General features: G+C 41.3%; 1 protein-coding gene across 9 annotated transcripts in view; it reads right to left on the reverse strand.

Moving 5' to 3' along the window:
- Nucleotides 1–19,696, reverse strand: part of NRG1 (neuregulin 1) — a 977,086-nt gene extending 957,390 nt beyond the window's left edge. For 2 of the 9 annotated variants that reach the window (XM_074329680.1, XM_074329677.1), the window contains exon 1: nucleotides 17,770–19,263. In XM_074329680.1, the coding sequence (XP_074185781.1) occupies nucleotides 17,770–18,598 (829 nt within the window). In that variant the 5' untranslated portion in view covers nucleotides 18,599–19,263. Of the gene's footprint in view, nucleotides 1–17,769 lie in introns of all 9 variants that reach the window. The other 7 variants (XM_074329678.1, XM_074329679.1, XM_074329681.1 and 4 more) reach the window with 7 other exon arrangements.
- Between the last annotated feature and the right edge of the window lie 3,084 nt (nucleotides 19,697–22,780).

Raw genomic sequence — 22,780 nt, forward strand, 5'->3', positions numbered from 1 at the left:
ACTGGTATAACGACGTCGACCTCTATCAGGTCACCATCAGGAATAAATGAGATAACAAACAGGAAGGGCTAAGCACAGAGCAAGCACTGAATAAGCTCAAATCATTAGTAGGGAGAAGAGAACAGCCTATGACCACCTTTTGGAGCTACAAAAGTTTTGTTTTCATCTTACTTGATTCCACTAAGACACTCCAAATGCAAAAATTCTGCTCTTGGCCTCATTCCACAGAGCACACAGCCAGATGGGAAATCATCCCAAAGCTCTGAGCCCAAAACGTTTGTGGACCATTCTGGACTCCAGTTAGGCAAGTGGAGTCTGGGAGATTGGTTTTTTTTTTCTCTGTATGTGCTGGATGGTTCCCTCAGAATCATTCTGGGAATGGGGCCATTTCAATTCCCCTTCCAAAGGGTACCTGCCCCAATCTGTTGTCTGCTTAAGTTCAGGATTCAGTGTGAGGTTCAGAGAGTGGGGTCTCCTCTCTCCTCCCACTGGGAGCCTTCCCATGATCTCTTCTGCTCACATGGTGACAGACAACTCTTTGGAGAATCTCCTTACTTGGTGTTTCATTAGTGCTCAATCTTGGTGCCATGTCCTGGAGCCCATTTGGAAAGGTCATGTTATCATTTAACTTTCCCAGGAAAGGTGTTCTCTCTCTATCTCTCTATCTCCCTATCCTTCTATCCCTCTATCCCTATTTCTATCTCTCTCTCCATCTATCTCTATCTCTATCTCTATCCCTATCCCTATCCCTCTGTGTGTGTGTGTGTGTGTGTGTGTGTGTGTGTGTGTGTGTGTGTGTGTTTTACCCACTACTGCTCCGGCCACCATCTATGGAGTTCTGCAGACAGAACACTCACTGCAGAACCAGCACGGCTGAGCCTGAACAAATGCTCCTCTCTGACCAAGCAACTTCCCCAGACATCCCGAGGGAGGTTGCCTGTTGAAGCCGTGCTGTTCAAACTACAGAGAACATCAGAAACCCCTGGAGAGCAGTTGGTCTGGACGGGACTCAGGGATTTGCAGTCCTAATGAGCACCAGGTCCTCGAATAATGTTGTTTCATGATAACACTGATGAGAAAAAAAATTGATTTCCAGCCAGGGCCACTGTCTGTGTGGAGTTTTCTCCAGGTACTCCAGTTCCACCCACATCTCAAAACTGTGCACAGTGGGTGAACTGGCGTGTCTCCATTGTCCCGGTCTGAGTGAGTGTGGGTGTGAGTGTCCACATGATGGAAAGACGTCCTCTGTAGGGTAGGTCCCTTTGCACCCTGAGCTGTCAGGATAGGCTCTAGCCAGGCTCGATCCTGAACAGGAATAAGCAGGTTGGAAAACAATTCTCTTACTTGTTTTTATTAATCTTTCCTAAACATATGTGTAGCTAACATTTAACTCAATGTTAATATTAGAAGTGTTTTGAGTTTTTATTTAGAACTCGGGTGGTATTTTTGACCAGAAATATGCCACAGAAACTTAACTCATTGATATCAATTAGCCTGTGGTAAAATTGGTTTTGTTGTATGTTGTTTCCCCTAAGGCCTCAGTTTCTAGAGCCTATTGATGAGGCCTTACTGTACAATGCTACTGAGCCACAAGCTACGCTTGGAGTAGCACTCTATTCAAGGGCCTTTGGCACCACAGATCAGGAGAATATGAATTCGTAAGGGAATGGAGAGCACAGTCCTCAAGCAGGTGATGTTCGTCTTCATTTCGGCCTCTCGTGTATCCCCTTCCATGTCCCCAACTATACTGTATCTTCCTTGCCTCTAGTCTGCTCGCTCCATGGTGACTCCCACTTAGCCCCCCCAATTAGCATTAAGAGGGCACTTACTGTGACTTAGGTGCTGTACATACATGATCATTATTGCAGCCCACACTCACTTATCATTAAGAGAGACACGTTATTCTCATTTTACATCATGTGTAGAAACCTCAAGCAGTGTTCCCAAGGTCATGAGGCCTGACCCTTAAGTAGGAAGCTAAGTCCACACTAGCCTCCAGCTCTTCCCCTGCTGGTCCCCACTTGTCTCATTCCCTTCCTGGAGAAACATTAACGTTGACGTGTGGTGTTTCCTCATTCAGACAATGCACTTATTAGCACAGATCTTTTAGGACAGGGTCATCTCTGGACACAATAACCTGTCTTATTCATTGCATGCTATGGAAGACATAGTTTTATCCAACTGGATCTGACTTCAGTACTCTCAAAACACATCCAGTCCTCTCTACCCAATTACCCGCATGTACAGTCTTTGAAGATAAATAGGAAAGTTTACCATTAGCAATGGGTGCCCACTACAACAGAGAGGGCATGACAACCTCACTCACAGGATTTGCAACTAGAATTCTATGAGGCTACATTGTTCCAAACCTTGTCATGGTTCTAACAGAGGAAATCAAATGACCTGAATGCAAATAAAGGTTCTGCCTCTAAGCGGCTGTGTGACCTTTAAAGTTCTATAAATGTTTTTGAATCTCAGGTTAAAATTGGAATAAATTGATATACCTCACGAGACGGTGTTCAGGAATAAAGGAGGTAAAATATGTAAAAATGTTTGGCACATAATAGAAACTCAGGAAATTCGATTTCTTTCTTTTCTTACGCAGCTTCTGATTTTCCAGAGAATCCTCAACTTTATTAGTTGAGAAAACCTTAGTGGCTGCAGAGTTCAAGGGCTCCTAGACCTAAGTGAACCCCAAAATCACCTGGAAAGATTTCTAAAAATGCATATTCTCAGGAATGACGTGGACCAAATGAATTCCTCTCTCCAGAAGTGCAGGCCAGGGATCTTCATATTCTAATCTGCAAACCATTTCTGCAAACCATTGGTCTATCCCTGATCAGAACATAAGGTCCAAAAAGCCATCCATGCTTCTCCAAGGTAAATTGGTCTGAGGAGCCTGCTGCTGAAGTAGAAGGATTCAGAGCTGCTCTTCCTATTTGTTGGAGATTTCCTTGTCATCCTTTCCCCCATTTCCTTTGATGTAGAATGTGCAATTTTCATAAATAGAACTCCTACCTTATTTATACTGCATTAAAATTAGGAAAAGCCAAGGTGAAAAAAAAAAAAATCCTTGCACGAAAACACTATTATTGTACAGAAAGTAAACAATGAAAACAGAAACTTCAGAGCCATTCTTCCCACGGTGGTTCAAACTACATTATGCAAATAATAGTTATGAGTGCATCCATTCAGCAGCTTCCTAGACAATAAAAAGGCTTTATATAGATGGGCAGGAAAAATGCATTCAGTTACTGTCAGAATAATAGCTTTGGGTTTCTTGACTTCTGATCATTAAAATGCTCAGTCATAGCTTCAAATAAACGTAGCGCTGTGTCAACCGAATACACGGTCCAAGGACCTTTTGACTCAAATATTTTTCTAAATTAGATTGATAGATGTCACTCCACAAGTATTGATGTGACAATGCATTAAATTCCCTTAGGACCTGGGCACCAACTATTGAGACAGTAGTTAGTTCTCAAGTTGCTGTGTCAAGAAAAATTTGAACAATAATTTGTCACTAAAGTGGGTTACCTGGTACAGAGGAAAGAATTCTTAGCTAAGGAGAAAAACACTAATAAAAGGGTGACCTTCAGCAACACTTTAGTAACACTCTGTGCAATTTAATCAATTTGATGACTTCTTTAAAAATTATATCTTTATACAAACTACCCATTAAATAGCTGAAGTAGAGTCATTCTTCCCAACCCCACGCCCCCCAAAAAGGTTCAGAGTTCTTAAAACAGCTTCCTGCTACTTATGCTCGAATAAATACAAATATTACTAAACCCAATCTTAATCCAGGGGTTGGCCATTAGTACTTCAACCCACCCTCTCTGGCTCCACCCACAGCACTTGGCCAGAACTGCTGTAATTCCTCCCAGTCACTACCAACCACGTGCACTTTTAAGTGTAAAGTGTTTGGCAGGAGTCAACACTCAGGCAATGCTGCTTTGGGCTTCACCAACGCCCTTCACCTTCTTCCAAAAGGATTCTCTAGGGACTCAGACATAACTGACCACTTTTTCCATCTTGAATCCTTTTGAGGTCTTCCTCTCACTTCTCTCACTGCTCCTTTCCTGTCTCCTCCTCCTCATCTTTAAAGGTTGCTTCATTCTTACCTCACTTTTCCTCACTCTCTACCTTCTTTCCCTAAGCAACTGAATCTACCCCATGGAGATAGAAATACCGTGTCCTTGTCCAAAATTCCCACATTTATAAACCCAACCCAGACTTCTCTTCTGAGCTCCATTCATTCCAGTGCTTTTGGATAGCTATTTCCATTTGGATAGATCAAACACATACTGAACTTTACCCTCCTTCTAGAATATTCCCCATCTCACACCCAACCACACACACAGTTACTCACACCAGAAACCCAGGAGCTATCCTGCCCAATCCCCCACAAGAATTCCCCCTTCATAACCAAGGCTAAAAGATGCTTCCAAAATAATCTCAAATCCTTACACTTCCCTTCGTCTCTTCTGCTCCCACTCCAGCACAAGGCCACATCCTAATCTCACTTAGTTCCTGAGTTCCCTGCACACACCTTTCAGTCCATTCTCTGCACAACAGCCAGTTGTGATTTTTCTTTTTGTAATGGAAATCTTACAACTTCTGTGCTTTAAAACTCTGCAGTGGTTTCCCATGCTTTTAGGACAAAGTCCAGCATTCTAAAATTTCCACAATGGTCGGATTTTTTTTTTCTTTACCTCTGAAACCTCATTCTTGTCTCTTTAGCGCTGACTCTCCTCTCTGCTGTTCCTCATCCCTGCCTCGGGACTGACAATGTCCTTCCCTCCTTCTTTTCCCTCCTCCTCCCCACCCCTATCAGAAATGTCTCCTTCTAACTGCTACCATCTTGTAGCTTTCAAACTAAGATAGCTTCTTCTGCTACATGTTCTCATAGCACCTTGTACTTTTCCCTTACAAAGCTTAGCACAATTGTAAATATATGTATGTCATACAATGCTTTGTGTACCTGTCCTGTCTTTCTACTCTATTATCTCAGGAAGGGCCATGTCTCATATCTTCATTGCCATGATTCCAGAAATCAGTACAAAGACTAGCAAATAATAGATGCCCAATAAATATTTATCAAATAAGTAAATTAAAGTGTGCTCGCTGCTTCTCTTTTTCTATTGGTTACCTGCATTTGTTTAGCATTCTCATGATTCTCATAATTTATTTAAGTAACATCTTCAGAATGGCCCCTACAATTTCTCGCACAGGTCAGGAATGCCTCAATGTAAGAGGCAAGAAATAGGATTTGGGGGCTATACAAATTTATGGGAAAAGATAAGGGGTAAATTCATGATAAATTTCTAGTCCATTTTGATTAATGAATAGATATGTCCCTGATTGACTGCAGGTAAGACAATGCCTTAGCTGTTTTTTAGTCACCAGGAACTCAAGACCTTACAAAGCCAAATGGCTCATGACAAAGATGAGACTGAAGAAGACCACCACAAATGTATCATTATTCTTTATATTTTACAATTCTGAATTATCCTCTTTACCTTCTCAATATTTGGTAAAAATATTTTTAAAGAGGGCATAACAAAAACATGCATAATGTAGATGCACAAAAACTATTTTATGCAGCTTCAAAACCATTCATTCCTTGTCTCTATTCACCTGCTACGAATTGGTTCCCTTTCCTCCTGGGTTGCACAAAGGAAGCAAAAGCATACACCCAGCTAATCATAAAATCACCAACAATCTTACTAACAGGAAGTAGGTGGATGATATTGGCACCTTAATCATTTCCATGGACTTTTCAATAGCATTTTAAAGAGAAATATTACTAAGTACATAATGACAGTTATTTAGCAAGTTACTGGGAATAAAACTACTGAAAAGTTAATAAAGGTGATTAAAAACAGTGGAAAGATTACTCATCAATACATTTAATACACCAGGCAGGTTTAACCTAACAATTTTGCTTTTACAGGCAGCTTTATCAGCCATTTTAATTTATCCTACTAAGAAGAAATGTACATCATGAAACCCAATTAAGTCGGCAGTGATAAAGCCTGAGACTATTTCTCTAAAGTCCCTATATCAAAATGATTTGTTAAACACAGAGCTCTAAAAGCCATCCTAACATGCCAGCAAAGAACAGAACTAATGTAGTCTGACCCTCTGCATTTTCAGTGATATCAAACAACGAAACCAGACATAGCGAGAATTAAACTTTAAAGACTTATTGAAAAATTAATCCATACAATGCTAATTTGAACATAAGAAAGAGCATGTAGTTAATATGTTATTCATCTACAATAAACATAGATGGTTGTGATCCACTCTGCACATTCCTGTTGAGCTCTCCTTCTGCAATGAGGAAGCAGAGGGCAAATCTGTCCACTTTTCAGAGGACAGCTATGCCATTAAAAATAAAATGACCATCACAATTTGGAACCCCGCCTATTTCAATCAATTTGGTCTGAAGGGAGGTTCAGCCATACCTTGGGTGTTAACACAGGTCTCTTTCAGAAGAAAGTAAAAACTAGGACATTTCATGTTCTGTCCATTCATTAAGCAGAAATAAACAATTGCAGTTGAGCCACTACATATTTGGGGTACCACTGGTTACAGCAATTAGCCTACCCTAATTAATCCATCTTCTCTAAGGAGGGCAATATTTTAAACGGGCAAAGTCCCTAAAGTAAGAATCAGTCCTTGTTTTAAATCAGCATTTCTATCATCACTTACTGTTTTTCCTTCCTAAAAGTAATAAACATTAATTACAGAAATGTTACAAAAACAAAATGAAGAAAATTCTAAGCATCAATAATTCCAGTGCTCAACTGTTAACACTCTGTTACAGAGTTTTCCAGCTTTTCATTTCTCTTTAGATTGACTGGTTGATAGATGAGGTAAATAAATGGTTGATGGATAGATAAGAGTAACACACATATATTGCATAATATACTTTTTTCACTTGACAATATACAATGAACATATCTCTAAGTCATTACACTTTCTTCTACCTCAAGATTTTTAAAGACTACAGAACAATACGGAATAATCCATTATCTATCTGAACAATTTTATTTAACCATTCTTCTGGGAAAAGGGAACAATATGTGCAAATGCACAGAGCCCTAAAGCCACTTGGCACATGTAGAGCAGTGCCATCAGTGTGGCACAGGGTTCCCAGCTGGAGAAGAAACTGGATAAGATAACTTGGACAAAAGTTGAAAGGCCTTCTGTGCCATTCTAAGGAGTCTGGATTTCATCCTGAGGACAACTGAAGAGCTTTACGCAATGGTATAGCATGATCTTTTTCAGAAAGATCACTGATGTGCTTCAGAAAGATCACTCTAGCAACAGTAGAGAGAATGGATTTAAGGAGAGAACCCATGAGCAAAGATAAGATGCTGTTACAGGTACAGTAAGAAAGGGAACTACTACAGAGACAAAGTTGTTGGGGTGAATGGGAGGCATTTGAGGTATGTGAAGGAGGTGGAATCAATGGGATCTGGTCACCAAACTGATGACAGAGAGGTATCTAGTGTGGAATAACTAGAAAGACGCTGATGCTATCCTATAGGGAGGGGTTCACAGAATTCATATCAGCACCTACTACTCTGTCTGGCACAGAATGAGCTGTCAATCAGGGACGCCACTGGTAGTAATAGCAGTGATTGTAATAGTAGCAGTGGTAGTAATTTCATTATTATACAGATGGACTGGCTGGGGAGATAATGAGACACTGTTTAAAATGTTTTATATACCGTGTCTGTAGGACATTTGCATGGATTACCTGGTAAGGAGGTGGATAAATGGATCTGGAGCCGAAAAACAGAGTTTGGGCTAGATATGACTTTAGGAACCACAATTTATAAGCAGCATTGGATTTTGCGGAATAGATGAACTCACCAGGGACCGAGGGAGGCCAAACTCAAGGAATAAATAAAACTGGACGTAGCACAGCTGAGTCCTGCCCTGCCCTGCCCTGCACAGCCCCTGTGGCACTGCCAGGGCCTCTTCAAGCAGTAATTATAAAAGTCAGATCAAATTATTCCTCATTTGACAACTTGTTTCAGCATTGCTCGTTCTACTCATGAAAAGACTGAAATATATCATTTGCTTGCCCAAACCATGAGACTCATGAGCTGAGAAAGAAGTTCAAGGTTGGACTCCTCTCCCCACCACCCTCAGAAGGGGTGCCATCCAGCTGAAAACCAAGCTCTCCGGGCTGTCTGTGGTAGTTTCATCCATTTCCACAACACCACACATTATTAGAACCTAAAACAGGACCATATTTACAGTTTTAAAATTAATAAAAATTCATCCTAAAACATTTTACATCTTCTCTGTCATTTTATTAAAAACAAATGACTGGACTTTCTTGCTTCAGAAGTTTATGGTTGTGGCCTAATCGATTAATCATACTTCATAATTTCAAAGACAGGCCTTGAGAGAGTGGTATTTGCTCCTTGATGAGGCTTGTGAATACAAATAACTGTTAGTATTTCAGACAATAGAACAAAATGACCCAAGAAAGGTAATGGACGTGAAACGATTTGGAGAAAGAAGGATATACTTTCTCCTCCCTCGAATTAAGCTCTCTTACTCCTCTTTCAGATTGTCTAAAAGTTTCATAATTGACTTTCCGTCATCATTTTCCTTAGAACAACACTAAAATGAGAGAAAAGGAAAAGACAAGCTCCAGAGGCAAGAACAGAAGTGGTTTCTAAGTCGGGTCATTTCTGAGATTAGGACCAGATGCAGTTTGTATGAACCATGAAAGCGTTTTAGTTCTATTGTCTCATTTTGCATATTAGGAAACTGAGACCTAAAGAGATAAAGTCTCTTACCCAAACTATACAGATACTAAACTACAAAGCTGCACGGGGAAAGGAGTTCTGTCTCTGAGGCCAGGGCACTTTTCACTTGTGAATAAGATGAGGACACTCCAAGTGTCTGCCCACAAGGAGACTGTGCCCACTGGGCAAGGCAAGACACACAATGTACAGAATATTTTTTAAGTACATCAGTTTCAAAAAAACACAAGATGATATACGGGAAATTTGGAATAGCACCATGTAAAGTATACAGTAAAAAGATGCTCTGTATTCAAAGGCTAGAATGAGTATTGTCAACAGGATCATTACTAGGAGTTGATGTTACGGAAGCAATAGGATATGAGCTGACTTTCCACAGGCAGAAGTGAGGGAGAAAAGAAGTCCAGGCAGAGGAAATGGCATATGTACAAACAGGAGGATTAGAAAATTACATGGTCTGTTCATGGAGAAACTGCTATTGACTGAATAAAAGCATTCCCAGTAGTAAAATTGAGGAAGATTAGATTTACTTTGGAGTACGGAGGACATTGAATGTCAGGATTTAGAGGTTAACTATGGTGCATCCATTGAAAGTTTCCAAACAGGGAAAGAGAGCTAATAAAATAGTATTTTAGAATGACTCATCCTCCAGTGCAGTATTTAATGGAGGGCAATTTGGAGCAGTGGACAGAATAGAGGCAGGGAAATTATGGAAAAAAAAAAGAAGAAGAAAAAGGAAAATTAATGAATAAGAAAAAATCAATTAAAAGATTCTGGTACTAATCCAATTGTGATAAGGTGCCTTTCTGGACATCGATATCAATATGAATAGAAATACATATTCTTATGTATATGTAAATTTACTCTTTAAACCTTTTATTGTTTTTTATTAAGCTATTATCTGTGGTAATTTTGTCATTTGGTGGCTTCTGACTCAGGAGTCTACATGCTGGGTAAATTAAGAGCTGAATATATAAACACCTCTGTATTCGAAGACTTTTTTTTCTCTTATTAATGACAGTTTAATTAAAGGCACTAAATTTGAGTAGAAAGCAACAACATAAAAACTGCTCACCACCACTTCACACTCATTAGGATGGCTATTATCTACACAATAGAAAATAATACATGTTGGTGAAAATGTGGAGAAATTGGAACACTTGTGCATTGCTGCTGGGAATGTAAAATGGTACAGCTGCTGTGAAAAGCCTTACGGTGGTTCCTCAAAACATTAAACATAGAATTACGATCTGATCCAGCAATTCCACTTCTGAGTATCTGCCCCAAGGAATGAAACCAGGGTCCTGAATAGATATTGGTACCTATGTTCATAGAAAGATTTTTCATAATAGTCATAATGTAGAAGCAACCCAGTGTCCATTGACAGATGAATGGAGAATGGATAAAACAAAATGTGGCATGGACATACTATGGAATATTATTCAGTCATAAAAGGAAATCCTGACACATGCTACAATATGGATGAATCCCAAAGACATTTTACTAAGTGAAATATGCCAGTCACAAAAAGGCAAATACTGTATGTTGCCACTTATATGAGGGACTTAGAATACTCAAATTCATAGAGACAAAAATAGAATGGTAGTTACCAAGGGCTGGGGAGAAAGAATGGGGAGTTCCTGTTTAATGAGTATGCAGTTTCAGCTTGGGAAGGTGAGAAAGTTCTGGAGATGGGTAATGATAATAGTTATCCAACAATGTGAATACTTAATGCTGCTGTACTACATACTTAAAAAATGGTTAAATTGGTAAATTTTATGTTACCGCAATTTGAAAAAAAAAAAACAAAACAGAATAAGACTATATTCCAAAATGCTAGAGTTTTTAATAAAAATCCCCACTCGCATGAAAGAAAAGTTACTAATGCTTCGGAGGAGATGTCAGCAATCTCGTTGGATGGGAATGAAGACAAAGAAGGAAAGAGCATCTCAGACATGCTGAGGCTGGCAAAGAAGTAGAGCGCCTGGGCAATTTCAACGTGGTGACCCTTTTGTGCTGACAGGACGATGAGCACACCCACTCTGAGCACAACACCTCCATCCTGGCGTCACCAAAGAGCCCTAACCACCGGAAACACCTCCAAAGGCCAAAGTCTAAAGAAAAATTCTATTTGAAGCAAACATAGCCATCCTTCTCCTCCTCTATCAGTAGACAGTTACCATGTTCTCTACAGAGATGCAGCCAGGATGCTCCCTGCAGGGAAAGAAAATGCTGCCACTGCATCTGCTGCCGCACTGATAACACACCATCACCCATGGTATCTCCAGGGCCGACTGCGAAAGTGAAGGGAAAAGATCTCATTATTCATCAGAGCCCAGATGGACAGGTGCCATCCCACCTGCAGTCTAACCAAGAGCTGAGGTAACGTTAAAAACAAAGAAAAAAGGTGAAAAGTAATTCACCCAAAATATTTTTTGTTATTATTTCTTAGGGATCCAAGCAGTACTTTTCCATCTTCAGTTACAAGAACTGAACCTGGACTGAGGTGGGTAACACCTGTGGGGGAGACCAAGGCAGAACATGGAATTTCCGAGTACTGAGATCTAATACCCAAAATGAATTGGAATGATTTGGAAATGGGTCTGCAAAAAAATAGTGATATGGATTCACTCAAAATCCCTTCTGTGCTTCTCAGTCTTTACGACATAGGGAAATTTTTTCCCAGCTGGGCTATAGACTACAAAGAATAAATAATGTCCAGAAGTAATCGAGGAAAAACAAATTTTAGGAAATTAAATAGCTTTCTCTGAAGCCCAAAGATTGATCCAGAAGTAAGGCTGTGGGTGTTGAGGGGAGGAAATGGTGTCCTGGCAGGATATGGGTCCAAATGCTATTTGCTTCACAGATCCACCTCACCAGATCAGACTGAAGAGAAAGAATCAGAAGATCTTTTCCCCGTCTTTCAAAATTTAGCCTAGAACAGTGATTGCCACTGAGTTGGGGTGCTTCAGTCATTTATTCATTTAATTAATTATTGAACAGGTATTTAATCTACACATAGTAATCAAGTTATATGAATCTAGCCAAGAGGCAAAATAAGATACAAACTCACTGAATGCTAGTTATAATCACTTGGTTTTGGTTAGCCCCTCTATGTTTTAGCTCCCTTTGCCTTAATAGGAATTCCCAGACTAGAGATAACATTTGGGATGACAGTATTACTAGTGTGGGCTTTCCAAATTTAACAATATAGACAATAATGATGCACCTCTCTTATCATGTCCCACCCCCATGCTCTGGCTCCGAGGTACATCCACTACCAAGACTCGACTGCCTTCACCAGGCATGTCCCTTTGTAGTGGGCTCAGTTCAGCTCACATATTCTGGCACAACAGAGCAAAAGGAAAAGAAATTATTTCCTCCTCTAGGTTATTTTGGCCCAGTAGTACTTCCAAATTCCGGCTACCAGCCCTAGAATCATGTACCACACTTAACTGTTTGCTTACAAGTCCCAGAACACTGAGGCAGATGCCCAAAGCCAGAGCCTTGGGCTTTGGAAGGGAAAGCCTCTAAAGTAGAGATGCAAGGTAGGTTACCATCAGTATCCTCATGGGATGAACACGGAGCCTATCCAGGACAGAAAGACCATCTATGGTCATCTATGGAGGGCTGGTGATCTAAGCCCTCCGTTTTCTGACATACTTAGACCCAGACAGCTCAAGTCCAAGGTGGAAAGAGAAGGGTAGTGAGTGTGATGATGAACAGCAATCCTACACTTTGTTCTCTCCCAGACTAAGACTCACTCATGGATCCACGCACACTTACCTTGCAGCATCTTCATAAGGGAAATAGAGATGAAGGGAAAACACCTGTGACGTCTGAGTTAGGACCTGGTAGGACCATCTCCTAGGTACCATCCAAGCTGTGAGTAAACTAAATTTCTTCTCTTTGTTTTTTGTTATTATGAAAAACAAAATATAAATTTTACTAGGTCCTAATGGGGTGAGCCAAGGTTAGAATATAGTTCTCAAGTAAACTATTTGCCATAGGGAAAAATATCCTGGTTCTCTTAAAGACCAAAAAAAAAAAAAAAAAGTGAATTAGCACTTATGCATCTCCCTCTAGGATTCATGGATGGTAAGTCTATACTAGGGGGAATTGGGAATTGTTTCCTATAAAATGGATCTACACCAAACAGAGACTAGTCAACGCATTATCTTTCAACTTCACCAAAATGTCTTTTATCTACTTCAACTTGTATGGATCATTTGGGGACAGAGAGCCAGGAGGCAAGCTTCGTCTCAAGCGCATCACAGCACTAAACAATATGAAAACACAACAATACGAAAACACAAGCTCTCGACTAGCACTTACCTCAACTCAGCAAGACTTAAGTCTGTATTCTGTAAATGCTCAAATAATTCAACTTTAGATTTAAAAGTATGACAGGATGTACATACCACTAATCAGTTGTTCAAGTGTTATAAAGTGACTGATATTGGGGGGAGTAGCTACATTCTTCCATACTGTTACTTTATTTTTAACTTATTTTATGATAACACAAGAGTACAGAGTAATATGTGCAAGCACAAATTTATAGCATTCATATACGGATGGAAAACTGTCCACAATAGCCATTTCTGTTATTTAAAAATAACATTAAAAATTAGTTTCCACTTTCTTATGAAAATTTTGAGTAAGGCGTGTTACATTATTTTTTTTGGTAACAATTTGTGTGAGTCAATAAGCCCTAATTTTTTACTTTTTGTTTCCAATATATACTTTTTTCATTATATAATTCCAATGAATATAACAATCAGTGAATCCCTACCACTGTTAGTCATTATATACGTTATGTATTCATTATTATCATTTATTTCTATAAGGCTAAGCAAATACCCATGAAATCACAGCTAGCCATAGAGATCATTTTTTTATGTCGTTCGAGCATATCAAAAACAATCAAACAAAAAACCCAAGTATTTCTAAGTACTACGGACAGATGAAAGTTTGAGAATCTTTGGACATCTGGCAACTTCATAAATTGTCACCAAAATTTAAAAATAGGTTTTAAAAGCTGTTACATTTATAATTAAGAAAAAAATAACAGGAAAAAATGGGCATTGAAGCAAAGGAGATTTCCTGAACAATGAATAGATTATATTTGACAAGGGCAATAACCCTCCCAATCACGTCTTTTGCTCTCATTTGCTATAAATATACAGGCTAGCAGGAACATAGCTCATTGTTTTTAACCCTCAGTGCTGTTTAAGCTTCCCGGTATTACCTAATACATTAAGACATATGGTAAAACACTCCCTAGATTCGGAGGATTTATAGATCGCCCACAACTGATGAGAACTATCCCCAAGTGTTTGTAAAATATTCTAATTCAGATATTTAAATTCTCCTTTTAAAATGTTTTTATTTTAAGGAGTTGTTTTCCCAAATGACCTATCTTCGTTTCACTTTTTAACATATATATTTAAAAATACAGTTTCTCTACTCAACAGGAAGGTTTTAAATACAGTATAGATTCTTGAAAGTAAGATTTATACAGTTTAAAGAGAGCAGTCACGAACACTTGGGAAATTAAATTTACATGTGTATTTATGAAATACAAGCAGTCAGGCTGTATCTGTTCCTATTGCTACTTCCTTAATATAGCTTTTATTATGAATAATTTTCTTCAATGTTGGTCGGGAAATCCCTGCAGCATTTTTCTCATTTTCATAACACCATAAGGTCAGCACACTTTATTGAATAGTTATTGAGGATATTAGAAAAAACAGTGCCATTTATCACAAATAGTTGATAAACATGTTTACATTATCAATATATTCCAATATTATATGATATACCAAATACTTAGATTGGCTTGTAAGAACACAATTGATATACAAATTTTGCATGGCCCAATTATAGATGTTATTCAACATCAGTTATTTTTAGTCCTTTTTGGAAATTAGCTTCTGCCTAGTATAACTGCAATGCTTTGAAAACTAAAAACGTAGCACTTCAAACAATGATTGTTTCAATAATAGAAACTTAATTGAACAGCAAATTATTGCACAGTCTGATGAATATAAAGTCTAGAAATATTTCTTAGCTCCCTCAGTGAGCAAGAGAAAAAACAAAGTCTGGGAAGAATTTAAATAACTGTAAAGGAAGTGTAATTTACACAAACTTAAAATATAAAGTAAACAAGCTATGGCATTCTGTGTTGTCTTCTAAAATATACTAAACAGTTTCTGTTTCAAAAGGTCCATTTTTCAGAGAAGAGCTTCTTTTTTACAGACACTACTCAGGAGTTTAGCTTAGATAAGGAGAAAAAGGGGAAAAAAACCGCAGGAAAGACCTCTGTTAGCTCAACACTAAGGCTAATCTGTTGCATGTGTGGTTTTTACAATAGTGATCAACTTGTAGGAAACAACCCAGCAGCTGAACACATAAGAGCTGGAAACTGTTCCCCTAGGTTTGAGATCGCAAAATGACTTTGCCATATTCCCTCTCCAGCCTAGCATCACGGCTCAGGCAGGAACACAACCATCATGCCCCCAGGGCAGTGTCATGTCAATAGAGAAGAACCCTCTGTTCCATTACCTCTCCTTGAAATCATCTGACCAGAGGCACACAGAAGCAGCTCAACCAGGACAAATCAGCCCCCATTCACTCTGTATATTTTTTCCCAGTTGTTTGTGTTCCTTTGTCTGGTAGGTTCTGAATGACATTGTTAACTGTGACCACACAACTGGATGAACTCACAAGTTTTCACATACTTTTACAAGTATGGATTTATTGAGTTTACATTATATAAAATAGCTTACACTATTTATTTTTATTCTATGATGTTACAATAACTATTATGTTCATAAAAATTCAAGAGAAACTTTTAGCGTGATTCCAGTTAGTCCTTCGCTAAACCAATTAGTTAAGGTTTCATGCAATACCCTACTTTAAAGCATATAACACTAAAATCATCAAACATACACAATAATTACACAAACATAGAGCAGTATCCTCATGATTTCTTAAATTACTCAATTACATGCACAGAGATTTCCAGTTCATTTTTAAAACCTGCTTTCCTTAGTATGCCACAACTTAAAACTATGTATTTTGTTTCACTGGCAAACAAAAGAGTAAAACTACCTTTAGTGAAGCTTTTTCCCCTTAGAAGCACATAAATAAAATAGTATTCCTCCAAACAACATGAATTTTCCATTTCCAAATGTCCTCTAGACGCTTATAAGAACTTTATCCCTGAAGTTCGACATTTATTTCCAATTAAAAGGCAAATCTAGTAACACGCCCCCCCTCCTTAGGCAACATGGCCAACTCCAGTCCCCTTTATATTAACTTCCCACCATGTATAGTAAATGATTCACAACTCATATGGTTTGGGGTAAAAGCGAATCCTTCCTGAATTACGTATTAGAAAACATGAAAATTGGAGGATGGCATGGCTTAAAAGGTTTTGTTTCAGATTCTATAACAGAATAATATATGCTACAGTACAGTGGTGTGGAGCTTTTGTGTTGCCTCATAAGACAGCTCCCAGCAGAGCGTTTCCCATGTTTTACAGTGACACCTATCAGCCAGACCCGGGGAATCCCAAAGTCCCTCCGCTTTCTTCAGCACCACCGTCTGAGAACAGCTTCTGTCCACAGAGTGGTGCAATCTTAACAGGTCTCTGGTGCCCAAAGTGCACTGTTAAGATAAGGAAATAGTAGATGAGCAATGCTCTTTCCTGTCATTAAAACAATATCATTGTGTATTAATTAACTGCAGGATATAAGTACCACAACTGCTAATCAGAAATTTAAATAACTGGCCCTCACCAGATACAAACTGAAATGAACTGATACACTTTACTTCTCAGGCAGATGGAGCATGGCACGATGCTGAGTTTTGTAAAGATTCAATTAACCCAACCATCTCTTAGACAGATAAATAAAGACCCAGGAGAAAGCTATTATGCATATTAGAATTTGTGATGTGTAATCATGTTAATTTATGGTTTGAGAAGAAACCCTGCTATGTTTTAGTGATTATATGGTAATCAGGAAATTATACAGATATTTAGAACCTAGAAATTATTTTATAAATGTAATGCTCCCTAGGAAATGTAATTAGATTATCAGCTAATTTCTCACACCTGATCATATGAAGGACACCTGGGAAGAATATTTTCAGTGGTAAATCCTAAAAGGTTTGGGAAATGACTGCTAAAAATAGCTTCCGAAATTCTTCAGGGCCTACACTTGAAGCTCCATAATTACGTTCATCTGTCCCGATTCACTCAAGTGCCAAAACATACTCCAAACCAAAATACTGTGAAAACAAAAATTCTTGAGATGATTTCACCATTAAAAACAACAACAACAACAACAAAAAAAAAACTTTCTACTTCTCAGATACACACACAGTAGAGATTGCATCTATCTGTTGGACGGTGATTTCGCCAAACGTCTGCCACGTTTAGAAGACTCTCAGTGCGCTGCCCTTTCCTCGTCTAGGCTCTCCATACACACAAGCCTCTGGTTATCTCCACACTCAAAGACTCCAAGCGAAGGGAAGCCGTTAAAATCCTAGAGACTCACCCTTCATCCTGCAAAGGGAAAGCCCCACAAAGGCGGCCCATAGTCAGCAGCTCCTAACCAAAGCCAAGTTCAATACTGCACACAAAAGAAAGCTACCAGCCATTTCCATTCTACTTGGTGAATGAAACCCCAAGGGATTAAAAAGTTTCAGGCGGCCCCAACCAAGGACCAAAGTTGGCCTTTCACCAATGGCAAAGCCTAGAAAACGAAAGTAGAGAAGGCGCTGCCTGTGGAATACAGTTGGCGAAACCTCCTCCTCTGAGGTTCACTTGGAGTCCAAAACCCTGAAACAATTCCCCACATGGCGTCTGTCCCGCAGCCGTCGAACCCCGGAGTGCGCCCGCCTCGCCCCGCTCATTACCTCCCAGCCCGTCCCCGTCGGAGCACGCCCCCAGGGGCGCGGGACTTACCGCACCGCTTGCACAGCACCCTGCTGACCTCCTTCTTGAGATTTCTTCCCGTCTCGAGTGGGGGGAATGATGCTCGGAAGGCGGCCGGCGCACGGCTGCTGCTGTTGGCATCGGGCTCCATGAAGAAGATGTACCTGCTGTCCTCCTTGAGCCTCCCGCAAGAGGGGAAAGCCAGGTGGCCCCAAGCGCCCAGGCGCACGGTGAGCAGCGAGTCCTTCTTCAAGCCCCCGGCTTTGACAGCCCACACCTGGTGCACCTTCACCAGATAGGATGCCTCATCCCCAGGGTCGCTGGCGCTGGGTCCCGGGGCCGTGGGCCAGGAGGGCACCGTCCCGTTGGCGGTGGGCAGCGGGTCCTGAGCTGGCCGCCCCAGCGCTCCGGGGCGGGCGGCTGGAGGCTGGCGCTCGCCTCCCCACGCCCCTGCCTCGCCCGCCGCCGCGTTCCTGTCGAGTGCCCCCTGCTGCCGCCGCGGCGGGTGCACCTTTCCCTCGATCACCACCGCGGCGCGCTGAGCCAGCTCCTGCACAGAGCCCACGCTGGGCGGGGACGAGTAGCACACCGAGGCCCCCGCGGGAGCCACCTCGTTGCCGGCGGCCGCCCCCGGCGCCAAGGCCGCGATCCACAGCAGCAGCAGCGGCAGCAGCGGCGGCGGCGAGCGGGCGGCGGGACCCGGGCGCGGGCCCCGAGGGCCGGCACCCCCGGAGCGGCGCGGGGCGCGTCGCCATCTCATGGTGTGAGGTGCGAGCGGGCTCCGGGCGGTCTGTTCGGACTGTGCCTCGCTCTCTCGCGCTGCCTCCCTTTTCCTCTCTCCTCCTCCTCCCCACGCCATACCACTCCTCCTCCCCCTCTTACCCTCCTCCTTTTATTTATTTATTGGTGGGGGGGTGGGGTGTAGGTGAGTTGTTTATGGGAGGAGAGGGAGGAGAAAGAGGAGGAGGAGGAGGAAGGGAGGGAAGAGGTGGGTGGACCCACAGAAAGGCGAAGAGGTATAAGGGGAAAAAAAAAATTAAAGCAAAATAGGGAATTAAAATAAATAAATAAATGAAGCCACTGCCACCGCCTGGGTTGCTGGGAGTGACAGGTCCTCCTGGCGCCGCCGCCGCGCCCGAGCCCTGCTGTCGGGGCTGCTGTCACGGGAGGAGGACGTGGAGGTGGAGGAGCTGCTCAGCGGGTAACAGTCCTTTGTGTGAAGTGATGCTGCGGCGGCTGCTGAGGCTGCGAGCGAGCGAGCGGCTGGGAGAGCGCCCTGGAGGCGGAGTTGCGTGCCTGGAAATCGCTGGGTGGCCGCGGCGGCGGCAGCGCCCTGCGCCTGGCCAGCCTGTTTACCTGTGCTGCGAACTCGCCCCGCGCGTGCCTTCCCCATGCTGCTCCCGGAGTTGGTCCTTCTGGGTCTCGCCTTCCCGGCGCGCCTCCTCCCTCTGATGCCGCCCTGATTGCTGCAATGGGAGGCCGGGCGGCAACCAGGCTGCAGTCCGAGTGGGCTGCGGAGATTTACTGGGGACTGAGAGGTGACGCTTCAGTAATCGGGGACCTGTTAGCCGGCGCAGGACGCCCAAACGCGGGGGGTGACAAGGCAGGGGTGACCCAGGAGATGCGGGTCCTCGCTTCAGAAAAGTTTTGGGTGAACTGGTTACTTAAGCGTCAAAAGGGCGCAACATGTTCACCGGAGACAAGCAGCAATTAAACAACTTTAGATCACGCTCGCGCTCCTTTAAACGCGCGCGCGCGCACACAGGGCACACTTCAGGTATGACGCCGCTATCACTCCATTCTTGTGTGACACTTCAGTTTTGACTTCTCTTGCCTCCTTGCCTTCTCTTGAAATCCCTGGCCCACCGTGATTTTATGACGTGTGGTACTGCTGACACGGGCATTGTTTGAATAAAATAGTTGCTCAGTAAGGCCATTTTGTATAAAGTTTAAGGGACTTTGTCAACTAGTCAGTTTAAAAATAATAGCAAATGAAATGAAAGACGTTTCTGTGGCTGCTGGAATAAAAGATCCCAGACATGAGGAGATGGAGGTTAAATATTGTTCCATCTAAGTATCATCCATATCCCTCACCCTTACTCCACTCCACCTCCATCCCTCCCCCTCTCCCACCTACTGTCTGACAAAATTTAAGGAGCTGCTTTTAAAACCAGAATCCATCATCTTGCAGGGATATTCTTTTCAAGCAAATACCACTCAAGAGAAAGAGAACATATTTTTGGCATTTAAAGGAAAAATATTTCTCTTTTGCTTTTTTATGGTGAAAAATATATTCAATGACCTAATAAAACTGAGTTAGGTTTGTTATTAAATGGCCAATAGATTCACATTGTGGGAATTTAAGATTGTAGAAGCACTCTTAACTTCAAAATAATCTTTCATCTGGGATTCTGCAAGTCACCACTAGCAGTTTCTTGAAAGTATGTCACGTAAGTTTTAGATGTCTCACTCTCAAAGTCCAGCTTGGAGGAATGAGTACTGATGCTCACTGTGTGTTTCCACATGTGGGGATTCCCATTTCTTATGCTCTGATGGAGTGCTTTCAAGAGAAGATCACCATATAGCTGCATAGTAATACAGGTCTGGCCTCCAGTATATGTTCTCTTGAATGCTGGTCCTCCGAGTGATTTACTGAAAGTGGTCAAACATCCAATTCTACTGTTGTCTTCACTTTTCTTTGACCCCATCTCACACATTTCTGACTCTTGACCTTTTTGGTGTTATATCTCCATTATAGAACACTTTCTCCTTTCCTCTCCACCTTTCAGACCTTGTATCAATTACCTACTACCGTATGCCAAACCACTCCAAAACAATACCATTCATTTAGCCCAGGATTCTGTGGGTTGGCTATTTTGACTGGGCTCACCTAGTGGGGTTCTTCTGTATTCAGCTGGGCTCACTGATGGCTCTGCTGGGGCTGACTAGTCTCAGATGGCCTTAGCTGAGACAGTTCATGTCCTGAAGAATGTTGTCTCTTTTCCTTCAGCAGTAGGCTTATCTGGGGGTTATTCATGGCAGCTGGATGTGTTCCAAGAGAGTGGCCAGAAGCATGCTAGGCATCTTAAGGCCTAGGCTCAGAGCTGGCACCTTGTTGTTCAGAGCTGGCACCACTGTAATCAGGCCAACTCAAATTCAAAGAGTGGTGGAGTAGATACTCTTTTTTTTTAGTTTTTTTTTGGGGGGGGAGGGAACATTGGGGAACAGTGTGTTTTCCCATCAGCTCCAAGTCAAATTGTTGTCCTTCAATCTAGTTGTGGAGGGCACAACTCAGCTCCAAGTCCAGCCAGTGTTTTCAATATTAGTTGCAGGGGGTGCAGCCCACCATCCCATGCGGGAATTGAACCAACAACCTTGTTAACAGCTCTGCTCTAACCAACTGAGCCATCCGGCTGCCCCAGGAGTACACACTCTTAATGTAGGGAGCTGAAAACTTACATTGCCGAGATGCAAACACAGAAAGGGGAATCATTGAGGCCATTTCTGCAAGTAATCCACCACAGATAGTAAACATCCTGTGAAGTCCACCAACTCCCTGAAGCCTCCTTTTTTAAATACTACCCTGTTTCCCCAAAAATAAGACCTAGCCAGACAATCAGCTCTAATGCGTCTTTTGGAGCAAAAATTAATGTAAGACCCAGTATTATATTATATTATATTATATTACATTACATTATATTATATAGAGCCAGTCTTATATTCTAGTAAAATAAGACCGGGTCTTATATTAATTTTTTCTCCAAAAGATGCATTAGAGCTTATTGTCCGGCTAGATCTTATTTTCAGGGAAACACGGTAGACACTCAGAATGACCACTCCACACAGTGCTCTCCTCCTGCATTTGCCATCTGTATCATGCCTCCTTACTTTTGATCATGTTATTTTATTGAGCCCAAATATTTCAGTTTAACCCCAATCTCTCCAACTAGACTATAAGCTTGTGAAAAAGCACGAACATATTTTCAGTATTCCCTTGTTTTAACTCAGTTTGGCGCACTCAATGCATGTCAGCTGATTAATTATCAATTGATGTTCTCACCATAGGTAACCTGAATACTGCCCAACACTGTTAGAGAGAGATGGAATTCCAGACAATAAAAACAATAAAAATTTTAAAGCATTGGCTTAAAGAGTCATTAAATGCATACATACCCCTTCTTAGTACTTTACAAAGCATTTTATCTGTGATTAAACATAAACTGCTTCTTACTTTTTTTAATTCCTTTTTTCAATGTATTTTTTTAAATGCCTTTACCTTACTCCCACATTTTCTCCTACTCCTCTCTCAGCTAAGTGGTAAGGGGTAATTCTTGTGGATATTTTCTGTACGAAGGTAGGCCTTCTTAGAACAGTTCAGTACTAAGAACTGTTTGCATACGTATTTCATTTCAGTTCTTGTATTGGGACCCTCATCTTCAAGGGCACCCATACATTAAAAGGATGTTACCCTCGTTGCACCTTTTGAATGAAAGGGGAATAGTATTTCTAATATAATTTCCATATAATTGAGAGAAGGTTTGAATAATTGTTCAATGTGAATAAATGCTCTTCAAAACAGAAACAATTTGATTTGTCCCTACCATTGCTTTAAAAAGACAAAAATAAAAAGGTTCATTCTTGTAAACATCCTAAAACCAGGGTTCTTAAAATTTGGTGTGTCTCAAAATCACATGTGCATCACAAAGCACAGACTGTAGGCCCCATCCGGAGTTTTCAATGCAGTAGGTCTGGGGTGGAGGCTGAAAAACCTGCATTCTAACAAGTTTCCAAGTGACACAGGTGTTGCTGCTGGTGGGGACAGATGCCACTTTGAGAACTACTGCCAATAACTGTACATTTATAAACTTCAATACACATGACACAATAACACTATAAATGTGTCAACATACTTAGGCACTGTATTCAAATATTCCTTGTCTTCTCCATCATGAGTTTTCCCCTTCCCAGTTTTTAACGGGACATGTATGTGGATGCCTCCTTAGTTATTAGAGGCTAATATTATTTAGCAGACTTATTCTGA

The sequence above is a fragment of the Rhinolophus sinicus genome, linkage group LG04 (genome assembly GCF_036562045.2).
Source record: "Rhinolophus sinicus isolate RSC01 linkage group LG04, ASM3656204v1, whole genome shotgun sequence".
Lineage (NCBI taxonomy): Eukaryota > Metazoa > Chordata > Mammalia > Chiroptera > Rhinolophidae > Rhinolophus > Rhinolophus sinicus.